General features: G+C 44.6%; 2 protein-coding genes across 3 annotated transcripts in view; one reads left to right on the forward strand and one right to left on the reverse strand.

Moving 5' to 3' along the window:
* The first annotated feature begins 2827 nt into the window (after positions 1 to 2827).
* Cd8a (CD8 subunit alpha) lies at positions 2828 to 7065 on the forward strand. The gene is made up of 6 exons (NM_031538.2): positions 2828 to 2882; positions 2969 to 3334; positions 3815 to 3928; positions 4096 to 4206; positions 5339 to 5369; positions 6354 to 7065. Exons 1-6 carry the CDS (start codon positions 2834 to 2836, stop codon positions 6391 to 6393), a joined length of 711 nt encoding a protein of 236 aa, NP_113726.1. The 5' UTR covers positions 2828 to 2833; the 3' UTR covers positions 6394 to 7065.
* A 5806-nt stretch (positions 7066 to 12871) lies between these two features.
* The window catches only part of Rmnd5a (required for meiotic nuclear division 5 homolog A), a 56929-nt gene continuing 49143 nt past the window's right edge, over positions 12872 to 20657 (reverse strand). The window contains exons 8-10 of one of the 2 annotated variants that reach the window (NM_001427218.1): positions 18848 to 19002; positions 17345 to 17430; positions 12872 to 16300 (exon numbers count right to left, since the gene is read on the reverse strand). In NM_001427218.1, coding sequence (NP_001414147.1) covers positions 17367 to 17430; positions 18848 to 19002 — 219 coding nt within the window. In that variant the 3' untranslated portion in view covers positions 12872 to 16300; positions 17345 to 17366. Of the gene's footprint in view, positions 17431 to 18847; positions 19003 to 20657 lie in introns of both variants that reach the window. The other variant, NM_001427217.1, reaches the window with a different exon arrangement.

Raw genomic sequence — 20657 nt, forward strand, 5'->3', positions numbered from 1 at the left:
TTTTCCCTTTTTTAGTTCACTTATCTTCCACTTGAAAGCATCGTATGAGGCACAGGTGAGATAGTTACAAGGGTAAAGCGACTTGCTGAAAACTTGAGTTCAATCCCTGGGACCCACATAGTAGAAGGATGAAACTGACCCCCATATCTTGTCCTCTGACCTATAGCATTGTGGTACATGAGTATATCACACACTACAAAAATAAATGTATCTTTTGAAAATCGAAATGTGCACCTTATGAATTCAGTGATACAATGTATCAGGAATAATGTATCTTTTCATACCACAGCCTTGGTGGTACAGTAGTTTTTTTTTTAAATGGGAACCATCTTAAATAAACTAAACAGCTATGTAAAAGGCATCCCATAAAGGAATGAAGTGGCTCTCCAACTGCTAGCGTGAAAAGTTTTTTCTTCTATTATCAAGGAAATTGAAAATAGATTTTGTAACACTACCCCTGTAACAAATGATTTGAAATGACAAATATCTGTGCCCAGAAAACATCTAAGAGATGCAGTCAACTGTTACCATGGTTTTACCTGAAGAACCGAGGGCAATGAGGAGGAGGTGAGACAGAGGGCTTTCTCTGTACTTATTCTTGTACTGTCTGGCATTTTAAAATTTATAGTTGCTTATATGTGTGCATGTGTGTCTGTGCAGGGTGCACGAGTGTAGGGTTGCAGGTGCACACATTCAAGAGTGGGGAGGCCCAAAGTTGATGTCTCTCATTGTTCTCCACTTTATATACTGAGACAGGTTCTCTCAGTTGAACCCATAGCTCGCTGATTCTGCTAGTCTAGCCAGTCAGCTAGCTTCAGGCATCCCGTCTCTTCCTCCGGGCAATGGGTGCTAAGGATCCAAACTCAGGACTTTATGCTTGCATAGCAAATACTTAGTTGAGCTAAGTTCCATCCCCAGAAACCATGTGGGAGAAGAGAACTGACTCCACAGAGCTGTTTTCCACACTCATGCTGTGGTATGTATGTCCCCTCCCAGACACACACATCACACACATTCATACAGAATAATAATAATAAACAACATTAAATTATACTTTAAACAACTTTAACCATAAAATGTTAGAGTCAGCATTTGGATATTCTTAGAGTAGGGAGCATCAAGACCAAGCAGTTTCTAAAAGCCCACCCAATACTTGTTTGTATATATCAGCCATGTGGAGCTCGGTGGCTCAAGCTTGTAAAGCCAGCACCCTGGAGACTAATGCAATTGGATGACCACGAACTCAGGGCCGGCCTGAACTACATCTCCAGCCTAGGTTACAGAGTTGAGATCTTGTCATCAAACATAAACGACAACCAAAAGCAAACCTCTTCAGAGGAGTGCAGTTCTGTAAACACAGGTTAGGATGTAACATCAACGACCCATACCGTCCAACCTTGTTTGTGTAAACTGAATGTCGTGGCTATACCCGGCACTGTGAAAGCTACAGCAACCAGACTGATACTGGGCAGAACTCTGATGTGAAGGCAGAGAATGCCAGGCAACCTGCCTCAAACTAGAATCAAGCAATAACGTGTGAGGTGCACCCTGAATGGGATTCTAAGTGGAAAACTCTACTAACTGCAAGCCATAGACAATCAAGAGGAAAGCACAATCCCGAGACTGGCAGCTTTCAGGACGGTAGTGAGCAAGAAGGAATGAAGTATATGTGTGCCAGGGACAGAGAAGAGTTAAATGCCTTCCCCAAGATCCAGCCAGGACACACACATGCATACATGCAACAGAGAAAAATCAAAGGTCCAAGTCAGAGGGCAGGGGCCCTGGCATTTGCCAGGCAGAGAGCAGCAAGAGCTTGGAAACTCAGGAGTAAGTAAGCAACAAAGGAAACATGTCTGTGAGGCAGCGACTTGCAGGTACATAGCAAAGCCAAGGACAGCAGCTTGAGGGAAGCCAGCACCTACCAAGGGCTAGTCCCCAACCAAGTCAGGGGGTTGTTTTCATCTAGCTCTGCTGGTCATGGGTGGTGCTGTCAGATCCCCTGGATAAGAATGAGGATCAAAGTATGTAGTGGGATCATCCAATTGGAGAGAATTTGTTGTGGAGTCTGTTGCCATGGTTCTAGAAGGGATGAGACTGGGAGGTGAGTCTTGCCCTCAGGGTGGCAGGCCAGGGAAGGATATTGTCAGCAGCTAAGAGTGCCACTCAAGGTTCCTGTTGAACTGCCCCTCTTGCAAATCCCTTTGATAAAAGGTGTAAGGCCCTTTTAGTTAATGTCTGGTCTACTTTGCTGGAATTCTGTAAGTTCTCTTTCCATTCAACTGCCAGGCAAAAAGCAAAAGGACAAAAAGACACTATTGCCAGCAAAAGAAGTAGAAGGGCAGGAAGGTCTAGAATTCAAGGCCAGCCTTTGCTGTAAAGTGAGTCTGAGGCAAGTTTGGGCTCCCCAAGACCTTGTCTACAAGAAAAAGAGAGTGGACACCCCTCTCCCTTCAAGTCCTGTCACTCTCATGTTATTTTACTAAGATTTCCTCTTTCTCCTTCTTTCAGCTGTTCTTGCAGAAGAACAATTGCCAAGGGCCCCTTTCCAAGCATTTCTCTTCCCCCATATCTCAGTTTTCAACTATCCCCTCTTGCTGTGCAAGGCCCCATTCTCTAGGTTCCCAGGCCCCTAGAGGGTGATAACTTCGAAAAGGAGGCTAACACTCTTTGGTGAGAGCATTGGGTGACATCATATCCTCATATAGGAAATCAGTTCTGTCTGCAGCCTGCTAAGGTTTTCTCACCCTCCACTCCTCCCCCCAACTCCCTCCCTGTTCCTGGGCCCCTCCCCTAGAGCCCTAGCTTGACCTAAGGTGCTGGTGGGACGCACACCATGGCCTCACGGGTGATCTGCTTTCTGTCGCTGAACCTGCTACTGCTGGGTGAGTTGATGATCCTGGTGGAGGGGGGCTGGAGCACATCAAGGGTTCGGGACGCCTGACTCAGCCTTCTTACCTGGCACCTGCAGATGTTATCACTAGGCTCCAGGTTTCCGGACAGTTACAGTTGTCACCAAAGAAAGTGGACGCTGAAATTGGCCAGGAGGTGAAGCTAACATGCGAAGTGCTGCGGGACACTTCGCAAGGATGCTCTTGGCTCTTCCGGAACTCCAGCTCCGAACTCCTCCAGCCCACCTTCATCATCTATGTATCTTCATCCCGGAGCAAGCTGAACGATATACTGGATCCGAATCTGTTCTCTGCCCGGAAGGAAAACAACAAATACATCCTCACCCTGAGCAAGTTCAGCACTAAAAACCAAGGCTACTATTTCTGCTCAATCACCAGCAACTCGGTGATGTACTTCAGTCCTCTGGTGCCGGTGTTTCAGAAAGGTTTGGGAGCGGAGGTCCCTTCCCCTGGGTTTTAAGGGTTACATCTGAACAGATTTCACACTTAGATTCCCTCTTCTTAAATCTCTTGGGGTCCCTTGGCGGCTACACTAGCCCCATTTTACAGACCAGAAAACTGAGGCTGAGGTGCTGGATGGGATTGGAAGTAACTTTTAACGCCCTGGATCTGGAATGGAGTCAGGATTCATGTGTAATCCTGCCCCTCTTGGCTCCAGGATAGAGTTCTGGTATTGACTCCAGCTTTCGGTTGATGGAGGGCCGCAGCCGCTAAGCTGCTGGATCTGGTCTAGGCGCATTGGCCCCAAATCACACTTGGTTCCGCGTGTGCGAGCGTATCCAGGAGTCCCTTCTTCCGGTAGTTAAAGCCAGAAAAAGGCTCCTTCTTGAGTAAAGGATAAGCGGAAAGCGGCTTGGGCATCCACAACTCCAGCCTGACCCGCAGGCACCCTGTTGCTTTTGCAGTGAACTCTATTATCACCAAGCCGGTGACGCGAGCTCCCACACCAGTGCCTCCTCCTACAGGGACACCCCGGCCCCTACGACCAGAAGCTTGCCGACCCGGGGCGAGTGGCTCAGGTTAGGTGACCTCAAGGTCAGCGATTGGGGTGGGCAGATAGCCTGGGAAGTTACTTGTGGAGGAAAAATCTGATCTTAGAGAGAGACCTGGACCCGGAGAAGTACTGGGAGCAGGGTTGGGGCTGTCGCAGCCGGTTTCTAAATTCCATTCACTTGGATCTTGTCAGTGGAGGGAATGGGATTGGGCTTCGCCTGCGATATTTACATCTGGGCACCCTTGGCCGGAATCTGCGCGGTTCTTCTGCTGTCCCTGGTCATCACTCTCATCTGCTGCCACAGTAAGTTCTGGGGAGTCCCCGCTTGGAGGAGATTGCTTTGTGCTCCGGGAGGAGTCAGTGCTTTGGTCGGGCTCCAGACAGCCCTTGAGGGAGATTAAGTTTAGGTTGGGGCGGGGGTGGGGAGGGGGAAGGGGCGACCAGGGGAGGGGGTGGGCGCTGCTCCAGCCGACCCGTAGGACCGGTGCAGTGGATTCTTTCTTGAAGGCAGGAAACAGGTAGGCCACCCCGCTGCTCTTTCCACCCTCTGGGAACTTATCGGAACAGAACCCTTTTCCGGGACCTCCAGGAGCTGATGAAGCAGAAGCTAGCACAGCCAAGATAATTTAAGCACACTAGGGAGGGAGCCTATGTAGTCCTGAGACCCGGGTCCAAGAAGGCTGAGTCCCACCTCACAAACCGCTCACTCCTCTGAGTCTATACAGGTGATTACACCAGCCAGGTCTACAGATTCCCAGATCCACTCACGTCTGCACTTACAATGCCTCTTCCTCACCAAGGAAGGGTTTCATTTCATGTTGTCTAGGCTAGCCAAAAACTAGTAGGTAGCTTAGGCTAACCCCAAACTTCTGATCTGATCCTTCTGCCTCCCTCCATTTGGGAGTGCTGGATGACAGGCATAGGCCACCAAACCAAATTTAAAATGTTTTATTTTATTTATGTATTTATAAAGGTCTATATAAGTACACTGTAGCTGTTTTCAGACACACCAGAAGAGGGCATCAGATCTCATTACAGATGGTTGGGAACCACCATGTGGTTGCTGGTATTTGAACTCAGTACCTCTGGAAGAGAAGTCAGAGCTCTTAACTGCTGAGCCATCTCTCCAGCCCTTATTTATACATTTATGTATTTATGTATGTATGTATTTATTTATTTTTAGAGATAGGGTTTCTCTGTGTAGCCCTGGCTGTCTGGGAGCTTGCTCTCTAGACCAGGCTGCCCTTGAACTCACAGAGATCCACCAGCCTCTGCCTCCCAAGTGATGGGAGTGACTACAGGAAAGAGTAGGCAACATAGTGTTCACTCCAAGTCTGAAGAATTCTGAGCCTCAAAGATCTGGAGAAGAGGAAGCTATTAAAACAGTATCTGGAGACAGCTAGAGGGTATTCACTCTCCCTTCTTCCTTGTCTAGGGAACCGAAGGCGTGTTTGCAAATGTCCCAGGTGAGTAAAGTCTCTGAACTGAAGTTCTGCTCACCCTGGGCAGCTGTGGGACCAGTGGCATGGCTGGTGGTTTGGGACTCCTTCCCAGCGGGAGGTCATACCAGTGAAGTCCTGGTGGCAGGGGACTAGGAGTCAGCCAGTACCTGAACAAGGAGCAGCAGAATGCTGGTGAGGTATTGGAATTCATTCCAGAGAAAAGGAAGGAGCACAGAAGGTCTCAGCGGGAGAGCAGCGGGAGATTGTGTTGCTTGGGGTGGACAGAGAGTAGAAAGACAAAAGCCTGGAAAAGGCTTTGTTATCTCCACGGTCTGGAGTGAGCTCGGTTGCTCGGGCAAAACAATCTCTTATGTTTTTTTTCTGAATACTCACATTTTAAAATGTAAAATAGAAAAGTTCGTTCTTGCCCTAACCACCTGGAGCTATGCAACTTAGCTCCCTAGGCAATCACAGGTCCAAGTCTCAGCTGAAAGGCCCCGGGGGTTCTACAAGAGCCACTGGGGTCTCCTACCAAGTCCTGAAATAGCATCCACTTTTAATGTCTCAACGAGCTCAGCACTGTGCTTGGCTGAGGGTGCACTTCACACCCTTCTGGATTCTCAATTTTGGGCAAGCAGGATAAGAATCAGGCCACCTGCAGACTTCAAACAATCAGCTTCTAATGTCACCCCCTGGGACTCCAGAAGGTTTTAGGAAGCCTAACTGCGCTCAGATGCTGCTTCAGCTGCCGGAGAGTTATGTGACCTGAGGCAGGGTCTTTAACCTCTCCAGAGCAGTGCAGACTCCTCTTTGGGTGCCTTGAGGACTAAAGGAAAGGGTGGCTGAGGTAATTCATTCATTAATGCCCAGGGACACGTTCTCAGAGCCATCAAAAACTGAGTGTGTGTGTGTGTGTGTGTGTGTGTGTGTGTGTGTGTGTGTGTGTGTTGGTACTACTTTAAAGAGGTTCTTGCTGCAATGATGGTTGGTCTCCTGTGTCTCTTTCAGGCCCCTTGTCAAGCCCAGACCTTCAGAGAAATTCGTGTAAAATGGCGCCACTAGGAAGCCACAACTACTACATGACTTCAGAGATTTCTCACAAGAGACCGGGCCCTCCTTTTTCAGAGTTTCCTGCTGGCTTATATATTGTCCTCTGTATTGTTTTAGGGGTAGGATGGGGACAGTTCCTTTTTCTTTATGAATTCTCTTTGATACAAAACATACTTGTATGCACACAATGGGGTAAAGATCAGACTGTAACACCAGAGATAGTCCCAGTTTCAGGGTCAGCGTAGCTGGTGGCCTCGGCACCCACTTGATATAAATCTCCGGTCTGCCCATCATATAGAAGAAGCTGAAGATCAGAGATGGGAACAGCAAGATCTGTAGACCAGGAGAGAACCCAAGCTGAAGGACCCCTCACTAGCTGGTGCAGGGATCTCATCCCCCTCCCCTGAGCTCTCTGTTTAGGTGACACACTTGTGCCTCAAACCACAGGGAGCAAGTGGTATGAACCTGTGATCTGCTCAGCTCTGCCTGTGAGCGTCAGATGAAACAAATCCAAGACAAGAGAACTGCCCTTAGCAGTGCAACTGGACATCAGAGCTCCTTGTAAGGAACTGGGAAATTGCTGGCAGTCAAGGGAAGGGGTAGAGTAAATCTGGAAAACAGTCCCCTCTGTCACTGAAGACTAACTCAATTAAAGCTATTCAAACCACCACTGTGAAATCCCTGTGGAACTGATTCTCTCGGCTCTGGTACAGCAGAGGGTGAGGTTTGACAGATATGATTCAAGCATCAGAGAAGCCTTAGGCGGGCCCTCTCCCATTTCTAAACATTAGACTTGGATGTGCTCCTGGGATTACCAGCATGTTTTATACTTTATAAACATAGAGTCCTTGGAGAACATTCCTTAGCATCCCCTGAAAGGCAGATGTAAGGATGGGGCAGAACAGACGTGGGGGAAGAGGTTGACTGTCAAACTGCTACCCCAGAGCGAATTTCCTCTCACAGTACCATGTAAGCAACAGATACTATGGAATAACAACCTGAAAGAACAAAGAGTCACCCATGATCCTCAATCTATTGCTACTTTTATACCTAGTTATTTCCTATGCATATATCTGTAAGGAAGATATATATCCTGGGTTTTAAAACACAACAGTTTTTGTAAGTGGATTTAGTAAATAAACATAATATAATTTAATGGTTAAATAGTATTTCATAGTTTGGTTGTACCCATTTAGTATTAAGTTATTTCAAACTTCCCCTTACTTTTACACTACTAAACTTTGCACAAATTTTTTGCTATTTTTGTTTCATTGTTTTTGTTGTTCAAGAAAGGGTCTCATATACAGGGTAGACTTGAGCTCCCTGTGTAGCTGATGATGACCTTGAATATCTGACCTCTCTGAATATCACCAACTCTGAGTGCTGGGATTTAGGCCTGTTTGTGTGTCGTAAGCGATTAACCTCTCAAATACTCCCAGCGGAGGCAGCTCAAGCTCCTTGCTACCTGCCCCAATGTTCTGGATTCCCGAAAGACAGACAGACACACACACACACACACACACACACACACACACACACACACAGAGCCATATTTAATATTCCTTAATCAGCTCAACGGTTGGGCCACTCCCAAACTTCCTTGTTGCTAACACCTCCCCTCCAATACAACTGAGTTATTCTTACTAAAATCTATACTCCATCTTTGCTACCCTAAACTGAATGGGGGAGAGGGCCGGGGCTGCTCTTCCCCTGCTCTTACATGATGGGTATGTTCTCTGTTCTATAGCTCTCAAGCCTAGATCTTATTCCCTTCCCAGCACAGCGGTTATTAATCTTTTTGTCTCTGGACCCCTTGCCCATGAAGCCTGAGGTCCCGCCTCTGTCTCTGCAACTTTGTTTACCAATTGAAGCCAACTAGTGTCAGGGATCCTCAGTGTCTTACATGCATGATTCTCACGCAATTTTGGGAACCCAAATAACACAATACAAGCATTAAATCAAATCCACAACATTGTGGGTATAAACCATACAAGCATCCTTTCTACCAACTGTGCTACACTCCTGACATATCTTTCTTTAGGGTATGTACATGAAAGTAAAATTATCATGTCATGCTCCTTTACCTGGACCATTATCATTGATCAACCCTTCCATTGCCTTCCTTTTCTCTTGGTGACAGATGAAATGATAATTCTCCCATCATCAATCTTAAAATCTTCACTTTTTTGTTGAGATAAAATATGCATACTGGGGTAGGGGGGCAGATAAGCCCCAAGTGCTCATCACAGAGGTAAAACACCCACATACTCAGGACTGGGTCAAAACAGAACCAGCAGCAGCTACCACCACCAACAAACCAGCCTTCTTACTACTGGGCCCCTTGGGATTGAATTTAGGATCTTATATACTAACTATATGTTCTACCACTGAACTGTTGTCCAGGTTAGCACCAAACTCCATGATCCAAGTGTTCTCCTATCTCAATGTCTTCCTACCATTGTTTCCTAATAACTGCCTTTCTACTTCCTTTTTAAACTAGTTTGTATGACAATGCTCTTCATGACAGCCCTGTGAGGTGGAGAAGGCACCCCACCCACTCTGCCTGCTGCAGCCACCTGAGTTCTTTCTTTCCAAGACCTACATTCAGGTGAAGTTGGCATACAGTTTTCGAAAACAGTTTTATTAGATCAAGCATGGTAGCTCATGACTTCAGTCTCAGCACTCAGGAGGCAGAGGCAGGCAGATTCCTGAGTTCAAGACCGGCTTCATCTATAGAGTGAATTTTAGAACAGCCAGAGCTACTTAGAGACCCTATCTGGAAAACAAACAAAAAAACCTGTTTTGGCACATTTATTCATTTATTTGTCTGTGTCTGTGTTGTGTGTGTGTGTGTGTGTGTGTGTGTGTGTGTGTGTGTGTGTAGCAGAGGGGTTACACTGTATCATTGTAGAGGTGGGAGGACAACTTACAGAATTTGTGGAGTTTCTGACCTTTCCTTCTACCATATGGCTCACATGGCTTGAACACCAGTTGTCGGGTGTGACAGCAAGTACCTTTACTTGCTGAACCATCCTACTAGTTCTGAAGTTGGCATTCTTGACTTCACTGCTGAAAGAAAACTTCAAGACAGGCTAGTATGGAGCACAGCTGGAGTTTCTTAAGATATTTTAATACAGATGTATATGAGTTAGCAGGAAGAGAAGCACTTAGAAAAGGACAGTGCACACTCAGGTGTAGGTGAGGGTCCTCCAGATTCACACATGAGTGTTCCAGAGGCTCGATGCAGGATTTTGAAAGCTCAAAGGATTAAGGAATGTCTTTTTTTCCTTTTGCAATAAATGAAGTTCACACACACACACAAACACACATACACACACACGTGTATATAAAAATGTATGTACGCATATGTATACATATATACATACATATATGCATATATACATATATGTATATCCATATCCATACACAAAAATATTTTCTTCTCCCCCTATACATTTTCTCTTCAACTTTCAGCTTGGATGCTGTGATAGTCTGAATGAAAATAGCACCCATAGGTTTACAAGAAGTGGTACACTTGGGAGGTGTGGCCTTGTTCAAGTGGATGTGGTGGTGTTGGAGGAATAGTGTCACTGGAGGTGTGCTTTGAGGTCTCAGAAGCTCAAGCCAGGCCTAGTGTGTCTCATTCTCTTCCTGCTGCCTGTAGATCCAGACGTAGATGGAACTCTCGGCTACCTCTGCAGCACCATATCTGCCTACATGCCACCATGCTTCTCAGCACAATGATAATGGACTAAACCTCTGAACTGTAACCCAGCCCCAATGAAATATTTTCCTTTATAAGAGTCGCTGTGTTCATGGTGTCTCTTCACAGTAATAGACACCCTAAGACAGAAGTTGAACTTGGAAGACTTTAAAAGGAAATGATTTTTTTTTGTTTGTTTCTGTGCTTGTTTTGGTTTTTTGGTAGTGCACTCACAAAAAGGATTATACTTCTTACATAATAGCTAAACTGGGGAGGGGGAGGCAGGGATTAACATCTTAATAGCAAGGTCTGGCCTTGAACTCACATGTTCCCCTTTTCTTGCCCCAGAGCTACAGTTTAAGTGTGAATCAGCAGGCTCTGACTTGGGTTGGGAGCAGCTGGACTAGTAAAGCATCCTCTAAGTGTCTGTGAGGGTTCTACCAGAGACGCTCAGATCCTGAGGCTCTCATCTATTGATGGGTTCAAAATCTGAGTAGATTACTGAGGTGATGGGACATCCTGCCTTGTGAGGGGAAGTGGTCATTGAAAACATGCCTTTGAGGTCTGCATCTTACTTTTTGGATGCCCTCTCCTTTCTGTCCATGATGTAAGATGCTCCATTCTACATCCTGTCTACCACACGGTGAACAGTTGTCCCCACAGACTCCTGTTTCAGGAGCCCAGAAACTGTCAAGTAAACATACATTGAACCCCATGGACTGTTCTCCCTGGGCTGGGGAGATGGTGTGGTTAAGAGTACTAGCTGTTCTTCCAGAGGTCCTGGGATTGATTCTAGTACCCAGATAGTGGTTCAAAACCATCACTCCAATTTCAGGGGATCTGATGCCTATTCTGGTCTCCTCAGGCACTGTACATGCACACACTGCACAGGTATATGTACATGTGGAAAAACGCCCATATACATAAAAATAAAATTCTCCCTTCAATTGTTCTCTTGGGTATTCTGTCACAAGAGATTTAAGTGACTCACAGGTAGAATGGTAAACATAGTAACCACTAATGTGGGGGCTGTAAACTAAACTCAGGTCCTCTGGAAGAGAATCAAGTGCCCTTTACCACTGAGCCATTTCTCCAGTCTCCACGGTCTCCCATCTTAATCACTTCCCAAAGTAAACAGTAACTCCTCCTTGTAGACAGTTAATGCCTAGGAATCTAAGCCCCAGGTAACCAAGGGCAACCCTGTAAGACCTTGGCCTAAGGAGAAATTAGATGCCTAGTCTTACCTATACCACCTGATTAGTTCCAAATGTGCCCAGGAGGGACCAATTTCCCAGATACTGATATCATACTCAGGTACTGAAGCATAGCCCATGGGAAACCAAAGTCTGAGAGATGAGTGTTTGGCATAAATGAGTTACTCGGTGGCCACAGAATGAAGAGGCAGCTTTGTATATAACTTAGCTTCCCCACTCCTGGGACCCATGGTGGTCACAGCTAAAGGCTAGCAGTAAGGGAGTTGGACTAACCGAAAGGATGGCCATTCATGTCTTTACTGTATTGAGTCTTTTAGGAACTCACGTGTTACTTTTTAAAAAGATATGTCTATGAGTGCTCTGCCTGCACATGCATGCCTGGTGCCTACAGAGGTCAGAAGGCATTAGATCCTCTGGAACTAGAGTAACGGTGCTTATTCTTTTGTAAGAATAGTAAGTACTCTTAACCACCAAGCTATCTCTCCAGGCCCTGTCATTCCCCCCCCCCCACCACCACCACTGTCATGGCCTATGTTTAATCACAGTGGTTAGTGGGTATCATTAGCCTTCAACGGGAGTTGGCAGGGGAGAAACCATGCAAGTCTAGCCTGAGTTAACCCTGTATCAGAACAGCACTGGGCATTTCTCAAATGCTCAACAATGTCTACACATGGAGGCAAGAAGAATCTAACCCAACACAAAGGCTGGTGCACTGAAGGAAATGGATGGGATAGAAGGGATGCTAAGCACTTTATCAACTTCAATCACCATCGACACCTGCAGGTTCACCTGAATTGCATCTCTGACATGTCCTTCAGTTGTCATAATGTGACAAAAGCTGCTAATACATTGCCTAGACATGTAATACCACCCACCCCCAGTTAGTGATTTTTACATCAACCAATGGTTGTTTAGGTTTTTTCCCTCGGTGATACTGTACTGGTTAGTTCTTGTCAATATGAAGGGGAAACCAAGGAACTGCCTCCAACAGTTGGCCTGTGGGCAAACTGCTTTTAATCTTGTTATAACAGCAACAGAAAACCAACTAGTCCAGACACCAAGGGAAACCACAATCATGGCGGCACCAAGACTGCACTGGAAGACTACCCCAACAGTCAGGGTGCCTCTAGGGGCTTTGCCAGGCCATTTCACCAGGTAAGGTTTGTCCCTGGTAACAATGTCTCTTCAAAAACTAGACAAAATGAACACAAACACACTCTTGTCTTGTACAGATGGCATTCATTTCCCATTGAGACAATTCAGCCTCTGCTCTTCCCCCAGCAGGGCTGAGGTGCCTGCCCCAGCCCCCGTTCCCCAATCCCAGCACCCATCCCCCAACCCCAGCAACCTCTTCTACTCTGGGCAGAGCACAGAATGGGTAAAAGGGAGGAACCTCCAGGAAAACATCTAAACTCTAGAAGGTGCCCCAGCCACTTCTCACACTGCTGGTGTAAAGATGTAAAGATGTTGACAAAAGATCTCACTCCCTTCTATTCCCCCAATGCATGCAGACACCAGCAGATGCAGAGAGAGAGGTTCACAAACTGGATCCACAAAAACACGTTTTAAATGTGCGAGTCTTTAATTTTAAAAAATATACACAGAAGAAGCCATGTGTTTTACATAGGAATACACACATTAACAAAGCATTTCTTATAGTTTCCCAAAACTCTACTTTATCAGTCCCAAATTTATAAATTAAATATCAGTTTTTAAGTTAAAGTGAAATCCCTGAAACTACTGAATATGTTAGACATCCTCCTCCCCACCAAATCAAATAAGCAGAGTATCAGTCTGATTTGTTAAATAAGGTTTATTGTTATCTTTATTGCCTATAATCTAGAAGATGCAATTTTATTGTGCCTTTGCAAACAGGATACATCTCTTAAAAAACTGATCAAAAATTTCCATACATATAGCTCTATATGATAGATTACAGTGCAGCACTATTCATAATTATAGGAACACCATAGAACCCAGGAGCACGGGTGGGTAAGCCAAAGGAACACGATCCTGAGCCATCTGAGCAAGATGAAGATCTGACGAATCCTTAGTGAAGGCTAGAAAACATGGTGAGGAGATACATGCACACTGCAGGCATGAGGAAAGCACGGCCAACAGCAGTCGCTTGCTAGCTTCAAGGGTTATGATGAATTTCCACACATGCACACTCACTCACAGTCCTGTTTCCTTCTGCTTCCCTCCCATACCCAGTACATTCACTCCAGCCCCTTCCCAAAAGCAATGTCAGGCACTAAATCCCGCAGACCCCCACCTGCCTGGCTGTGAGTAGTTTAAGACTGCTTAGAAGTGTAGGTGTCCAGCCATGCCATGGAGCGGAGCATGTGCTGTGTGCGTGCGAGTCTAGCCGCTTTTGCCTCTTTGGAATTAAATGAAGCATATGCCTGCTACAGCTTTAAAATGCCTTAAAAACAAAACTTTCTCTTGCTACATCTTAAAGTAAAATCAACAGTGAAAAATTCACCCTAAAACTAATTGCTTCATCTGTTACTAAAATACATTTGCCACTGTTTTTGGTATCTACTCAATTGTAATTCAGTATGAAAATCATGAAGCCTGTACCTGTTCATGGTAAACACGTGTACACACAGTAGCACACACAACTGTCAGCTGGCACGCTTATCAAACACCAAGCCTTGTATGTGATTCTTGCTATGTTTCCTCTGTGTGTTCCCCAAGACCACAGTATTCTAGTGTTACCAAAGATAATATACAGATAGTTCAATGGTGAAAAGTATTTGGTTTGTCTTCACCGTATACATCCTGGAGATAAACCAAAACAAACCACACCTCCATACCTTCCCTGAAGATAACCTGAGTTGGCTGACGAAACAGACAACACAGGCTGTCAGTCCACTGCATGAGGGTTGTGCTGGGAAACCAGAGGACTAGTGTAGTCTACCAGCAGCTTCTACTGGGCAGACAAACCAAGAGCTCTTGGCTTTGAGAGCCACTGTCCCAAAGGCTGACAGCACTGAGGTGGACACAACACAGCATAAACAGGAATCTGAGCTGCACAGCCTGTGGGATGGGCGACCTAGAGAAGAAGATTGGGGGGATTCTCATCCCCTCATGATTTGGTGTGGGTTTAATGTATCCCTACACATTAGCTGTTGTGGAAAGAGTAAAACGAAAATTTTACTTAATAACTTTCTTATTTTCAATCAAATGCTTACATACTCACAAAATACACACTCTATGAATATGAGGTGGCTCTTTTTCTTCAAACTTTTAAAAATAAAGAGGCACCAATACCCGTTCATTTATGTATTAAAAGTCTCATATAATCATCAATAAAACAGAAATGGCATCTGTGATGATCACACAAAGGAGAAGAGAAAAGATCAATGACAACTTTAGCCACTGTGGAGAGGCTCTGGCTCCACCAGATTCTAAAGGTTTTGTTGGTTTAGCAGAGTCCTAAGGCAGCCTTGTCCACAACCAGAAAAAGGAAGCAGCTCTCAAAGAAGCCATGGCGTGGCTGTTTCCAATGCCTGTCATCTGTGTGACCGACAGTCTTCCGCTAACATCACGTTTTCTAACAAGGCATCCTCCTGCATGCAAGCTTGAGCATGACACCGTGATGGCATGGGTCTAGAGTACAAGGACCCCAATATTGTACTTCAGCATCTTTGGTCAAGGTCTGTCTTCTTTGAATCCACTTCTGCTAGTCAGTCTCTTACAGATAAAGCACACACATTTAAAGAAGAGCCTAAGACCTCCTTTCCATGGTAAATTTTAAGATCAAGTTTCAGTTTTGGGCCTTTGTCCTGCCCGCCCACTGGGACTATAAGGCCTTACAGAGGAAGCTGTAGGGTCAAACACTTGTTAAAGCTCATTCTTTTTAAAGTTTCATGAGCTTCACAAGAGACTGTCAAAGAGATGCCCGGCACCAGGAGGACCAGGCAGAGCCCTCGTCCTTAAAATGGCCTGAGCCAATTGTGTGAAGGGTCTTACTTCCAAAACCACTTTCCACCAACCTCAAGAGCATGTGTGTATCACATAAACTTCATGTGAAGTCTAAATGTCATGTAGATGCTTGAGGTGGGAAGATAAGAATAAGTTATTGGGGGGATGGGAGGAGAAGGAAACCTAAAAACTAAATTTGGCTTAGGAATAACAAAGTTAAAAAAAAAAGCCTGACACTCTAGAATTTAATTCAAAGGAAAAAATACCCATAGTAAACGAGTTCACATCCTGCCTCCCTCCCTCCACAGGATCTTGCCTGGCCCTTTCTCTTGCAGGCTAGAGGCACCTCTGTTCTTTCCCTGCTTCATGGGGCCTGAGGGACTTTACAGAGCATCCTGACAGTGAGTGATGCACAAGTCATTGTGAGCCAGGCTTGGGTTTGAACAAAGCATGCACTCTAAGCTGGACCAATCTTGACCCAGGTAACCTACACAGTACACAATAGCCATCACCATGAAACTGACCATGTGGTCATTTCTTGGGTTTTTCTGCAATACTTCTTCCTTCTTTCACAAGCAAATACCAGCTCTCCTAGGCAAACATTTCAGGAGAGACCATCCAGGCTAGCATACCACTGTGAATGCTGGAAATTTCTGATTAACTTAGCACCAAAGCTGTTATCCCCATTCCCTTAAACAGAGTCCATCGTAGTTTAAAATAAGAGTCTCATTTCTTGTTGCTTCTGTGTTTATGGTTTTTCATTTTCTTATGACAGTTTTCATATGTTGGTGTTCAGATCTACATCAGATGAAATAAGGTTGTGAGTTATTTGGTGATTTCCACACAGCACTCTTCTCAAGATGAAGTATTTCATGGGTTTAAGTCAGAATTATGTCCACAGAAGTCTTTTCCATGTAATTAGTTCCTCATACAGAGAATAACTCTTACACATGGCTCTTTATGGGCAGTGCATTAAATGAAGAGACCTCACAAAAGAAAAGATCATTATCTGTAGCCATTTGAGCAATATACAGGTTCACAGTCAATGAGATGAGACACTGCAGAAGAGAGGCATGAACAATATACTAATTAAACACAAACGAGCAGTAAACAAGGTCCATAACAGAAAGTTGCTAGTGTCTACCCTTAAGGACCTGAAGTGGTGAGATTGGCAACTGCATTTAGAATGGAACATGCTTCTTCCCTTCCACATACGCAATGTTTGATGCTGGTGCACATACTTGCATACACATGCATAACACTGCGCATCTGTGATGATAAACTACCGCAATACTCAGCCAAGTCTTAAAGGCAGATTTCAAAGGACAGTGTGCTAAGACTGTGAAACCATATATCAAATAGTAACACCCTAACTTCAGAATTCCATTTATTAAAAAGCACCTCTTGGTAATAAAAGCAAAACAAACAAACAACAACAAAAACCCAGTAATATCTATTTCATTCTCACATTAGCCTGCTAAATTCATGATGGGATTTTTAAACAGGCAGACTGCCAGGCTACAGAAAGAACTCAGAACTCAATGCAGGTGTGCTGACTCTGAAGCAGGAGCTGGGGCAGAGTAAAACATCAAAAGCTATGCAAATTTGGAATTCACCACAGCTTTCTTCCTTAGGCCGAAAAAGAAAAACAAAACAATAACAAAAAAGCAAATTCGTTTTATAACCAAACTCCTATGAAGACTTTTCATTTAATTATGTATACATGAGAAGAAAGAAAGTTCTTCCACAAACACTCTCAAGCTTACAATTATCAAGAAAATGTCAGAATTTGTAAAAGCAGGAGGAATATTAAACACATGTCAGGAAGGTCAACTTCTGTTTCTGCTTTTAAGTAAAAAAAAATCACCATATAGTAAGTACAAAAACCTGCACTGAATGACAACTGCTGGTGTGTTTACTTGATCAGAAACGAAGACCAAGAGTGAATAAAGCCCTGTGTAATACCCATCTGGAGCACGCCCTCCGTGTACACGAGCGAGCTGGCAGCTTCTGGAGCATAGCTTATGAATAGGCAGTCCTTGGACAGCTGCAGTCAATGAATACTCTTGTCTCGAGTGTACCCTTAATTCAGTTTCACTTACAAATTGCAAACAAACTCATTCTTCAGAAAAATATCTGTTTGGCATCTCCTGGACTCTGTTCCATTGGGCAATATGGACACTTTAATCTAAATAGAAGACAGAAAAGATTGAGACAATAAATAACATCAGCCCTGCGCACAGGTATAGAGCACATTCTAACAACCCACACCTACAGCATGTACAGAAGCAGAGCGTAGGTGTTTGCTTTGCCTGGAGGACTAACTATGCTCTAAACAGAACTGTCAGCCAGGCTTTGAAGGGTCACAGAAAACAACACAGAAGTCAGATCTTAACCAGAAAGCCTCTTTGATATTTAGTAATTGGAGAAAAATGTTTTACAGGTAAAATAAAGACAACTTCTTGAAAATAATTCCTGAGTTTAAGAAGTAATCTAATCTCCATCCACCGAGGTTTACGGTGTACCTGTCCTTAAATGAATTTCAAATCTATTCAAGGACAGCAAATCTGTTGTGAGCTATCAGTCTGCATAAAGGACAGCCCACATGCGTTTCAGTGACCACAATCACCACCAATCTGCACTGCCAGGGTTTCTGTGTGGTCTGGGAAGGGTATAAACAGTTTCTTTCAAGCAACAGACCTCCCAGGAAAGGGCCTTCCCACAATGGGGCCAGAACCAACCTGAGTCAAGACCCCTCCAACTGCCTAAGTTAGAATACCTTGGAGATCTGTTTTGTTTTAAATTGGGCTCATTGTCTGTAAAATTACAAATGTCTATGAGCTTTGAACCATGATTACACTGGTAGCAATTATCACATGTGGACAACACACTGGCACTGTATTCACCAAGAGGAAAATAGCTGAATAATCATATTTCCACACTGCAGAGTAATCTACATTGGGGGAGGGCAGCAAAAGTAGTTGAGACAATCTCATGTAGCTCAAGATGACCCTTCTAACTTGCTACATAGTTGGGATGACCTTGCACTCCGGGTCCTACCTCCACCACTCAAGTGCTGGGATTAGAAGCAAGCACCACCATGCCTGCTCATCCACAGCTTTAACATCATCATAACAAAGGGCTCTTTTTGCAACATATAAAAATAGCTCCACAATAAAGCCCTAAGTGAGAGAAGTGAAACAAAGAAGGGAGTAGGACATGCATAGTAACTACACTTAAAGCCTGGAGGGAAGGGCACACAAGGATTAGAGAACATTTACAAGTCTATTTACCAAATTTAGACTGCAGGTTAAACTAACCAAAGAGATTAGACATAACCCACTTTCTATGACTAGTTAAGAAAACTCATTTCTCAGTGTAGTTATGGCTAAGCACAGTGTTACACACTAATCCCAGTACTCAGACAAATGTCCGAGATCGAGGCTGGCCTACTCTACAGATCAGCCATGGCTATACAAAGAAACCCTGGGGGGTTGGGGAACCAACCAAATATATAAAAGATTTTGGATGCATTCATTTATCCTTATTACATCTTACTTCCTACAAGACAGATCTATTTAATATTTAAGAAGTCTGACACTTACTTGCTACCATTAAACATTTTATTCAGGGCATCTCTTGATATAATATGACCACAAACCAATTTCATGGGTGGGTTGTTATCTGTTGTTTGCTGACGAAGAATGGGACAGGCAAATATGGAATGATACCAGCACTTTTTACCAAGGTCCACTTCAATCTGTTCAAAAAAGAGAAATGCACAGAGGCTAGTTAAATCTTCATCTGCAAAACTACAACATTGCTTTTCAAACTGAATCTGGGGTCTGAGAAGATCAAACATGACGCTCAAAAGTTAAGTATCTTTTTTTGGTGGTACCAGGCAGCCTGGCCCAGCACTAAGCCATATCCCTGGCCTAAATACCTTGTAATTTCACCAGAACATATCCCAAGAGCAGAAGCAGACCCTGACTTCTGTAGAAATGCCTGGTTAGGTGATAAATTCAGTGCATCGACTCCTCCAAGGGCAATCTAAATAGAGCTGCCTTCTAGGTGACCAGATCTGAGTTTCCTCTGTAATTTGCATGACATGGTCCAGAGAAAACCCGAAGGAGGGATTTTTGTTTTGTTTTTTTTTTCCCCCAGTGCTAGAGTCCAAAGTGGAGGTTTGCATGTGACTAGGCAGGCTTTAATCCAGTACCCTACCTGCCACCATCACCTCTTGGTGCATGTTCCCCCCTTTTTTTGCTTTTGAGATAGGCTCTCTATAAGTTGTCCAGGCAGGCTTTGAATTTACAGTCTTCTTGCCTCAGCCTCCCAAATGTCTGGAATTACAGGCTTGTAATACCAATAACACTTAAGCTAAATCTCAGCAGGATTTTTGTCATTTGTTCACATTAAAAGCTCAAGGCATGATATCAACATTGTGTTTTTGCCACAAATAAATCCAATTATATAAAAGTTTGAAGTCATCTAGCAGACCAGCTGAGTCTCCACCAATACATGGCCTGCCTGCCTGCCTGCCTGCCTGCCTGCCTGCCTGCCTGCCTGCCTGCCTGCCTGCCTGCCTGCCTGCCTTCCTCCCTCCCTCCCTTTTCTTTCTTCCCATCTACAACAGCTCCTGTACTAAAAGTCCATTACTGCCAGGCGTGGTGACACACACCTTTAGTCCCAGTAGAGAAAGGGGTTTTGAGTTTGAGGTCTCTTGTATCTGATGGATACAAGACAAAATGAGATCTACGGCAGCCAGTGACACACAGACTTAGTCAATTCATAAGGTTCTTTAAGGAAAACTGACAAAGGGGAAGGAATTCAGTGTGCACAAGGATCTGAGTCCAAACTACAATACTGAAAAAATGGTGGAACACACCTATAAAGCCAGTGCCCAAGAAGATCAGAGGAAACCCAAATTGGACTATATAGTTAGGGTATCCCCTGACTCCCCACTCCCCAAAAGAAAGGGAGGGGCGCACAAAAGCCAAAAGTACAACAAATCTTTCCTGAGGAAAGATTACCAACCCCTTCCTCTTGATACTCTCCCAGTCAGATGCACACTGTCAGCGGGGATCCTATAGATTCCTCTACGTCAGTGTGCATATGTCAAAGAAGCTCACAGAAAGATCATAAAACTGCCAGAAGCTTGGCATCTGCTTAAGAAACAGAGTTCTTTCATTTGCTCAAGCAGCAGCAGTAGAGTACAGTGTTGCTTATGCCCTGACCACATGTAGCACCAGGAAGGCACCTGTGCCTTTAGTCACAAACCACCCTCAGCAAGCTGCTCTAGTTGGTGCAACCAACTGACAGGCTTACAGCTGAAGGAACAAGCTAACTGCAGACAAATCTATGTGCAGGTGTGGGAAAAGAAGCTAATGTCAAAGGCTTATTAATTCAACCCTC

The sequence above is a fragment of the Rattus norvegicus genome, chromosome 4 (assembly GCF_036323735.1).
Source record: "Rattus norvegicus strain BN/NHsdMcwi chromosome 4, GRCr8, whole genome shotgun sequence".
In the NCBI taxonomy this organism is placed as follows: domain Eukaryota; kingdom Metazoa; phylum Chordata; class Mammalia; order Rodentia; family Muridae; genus Rattus; species Rattus norvegicus.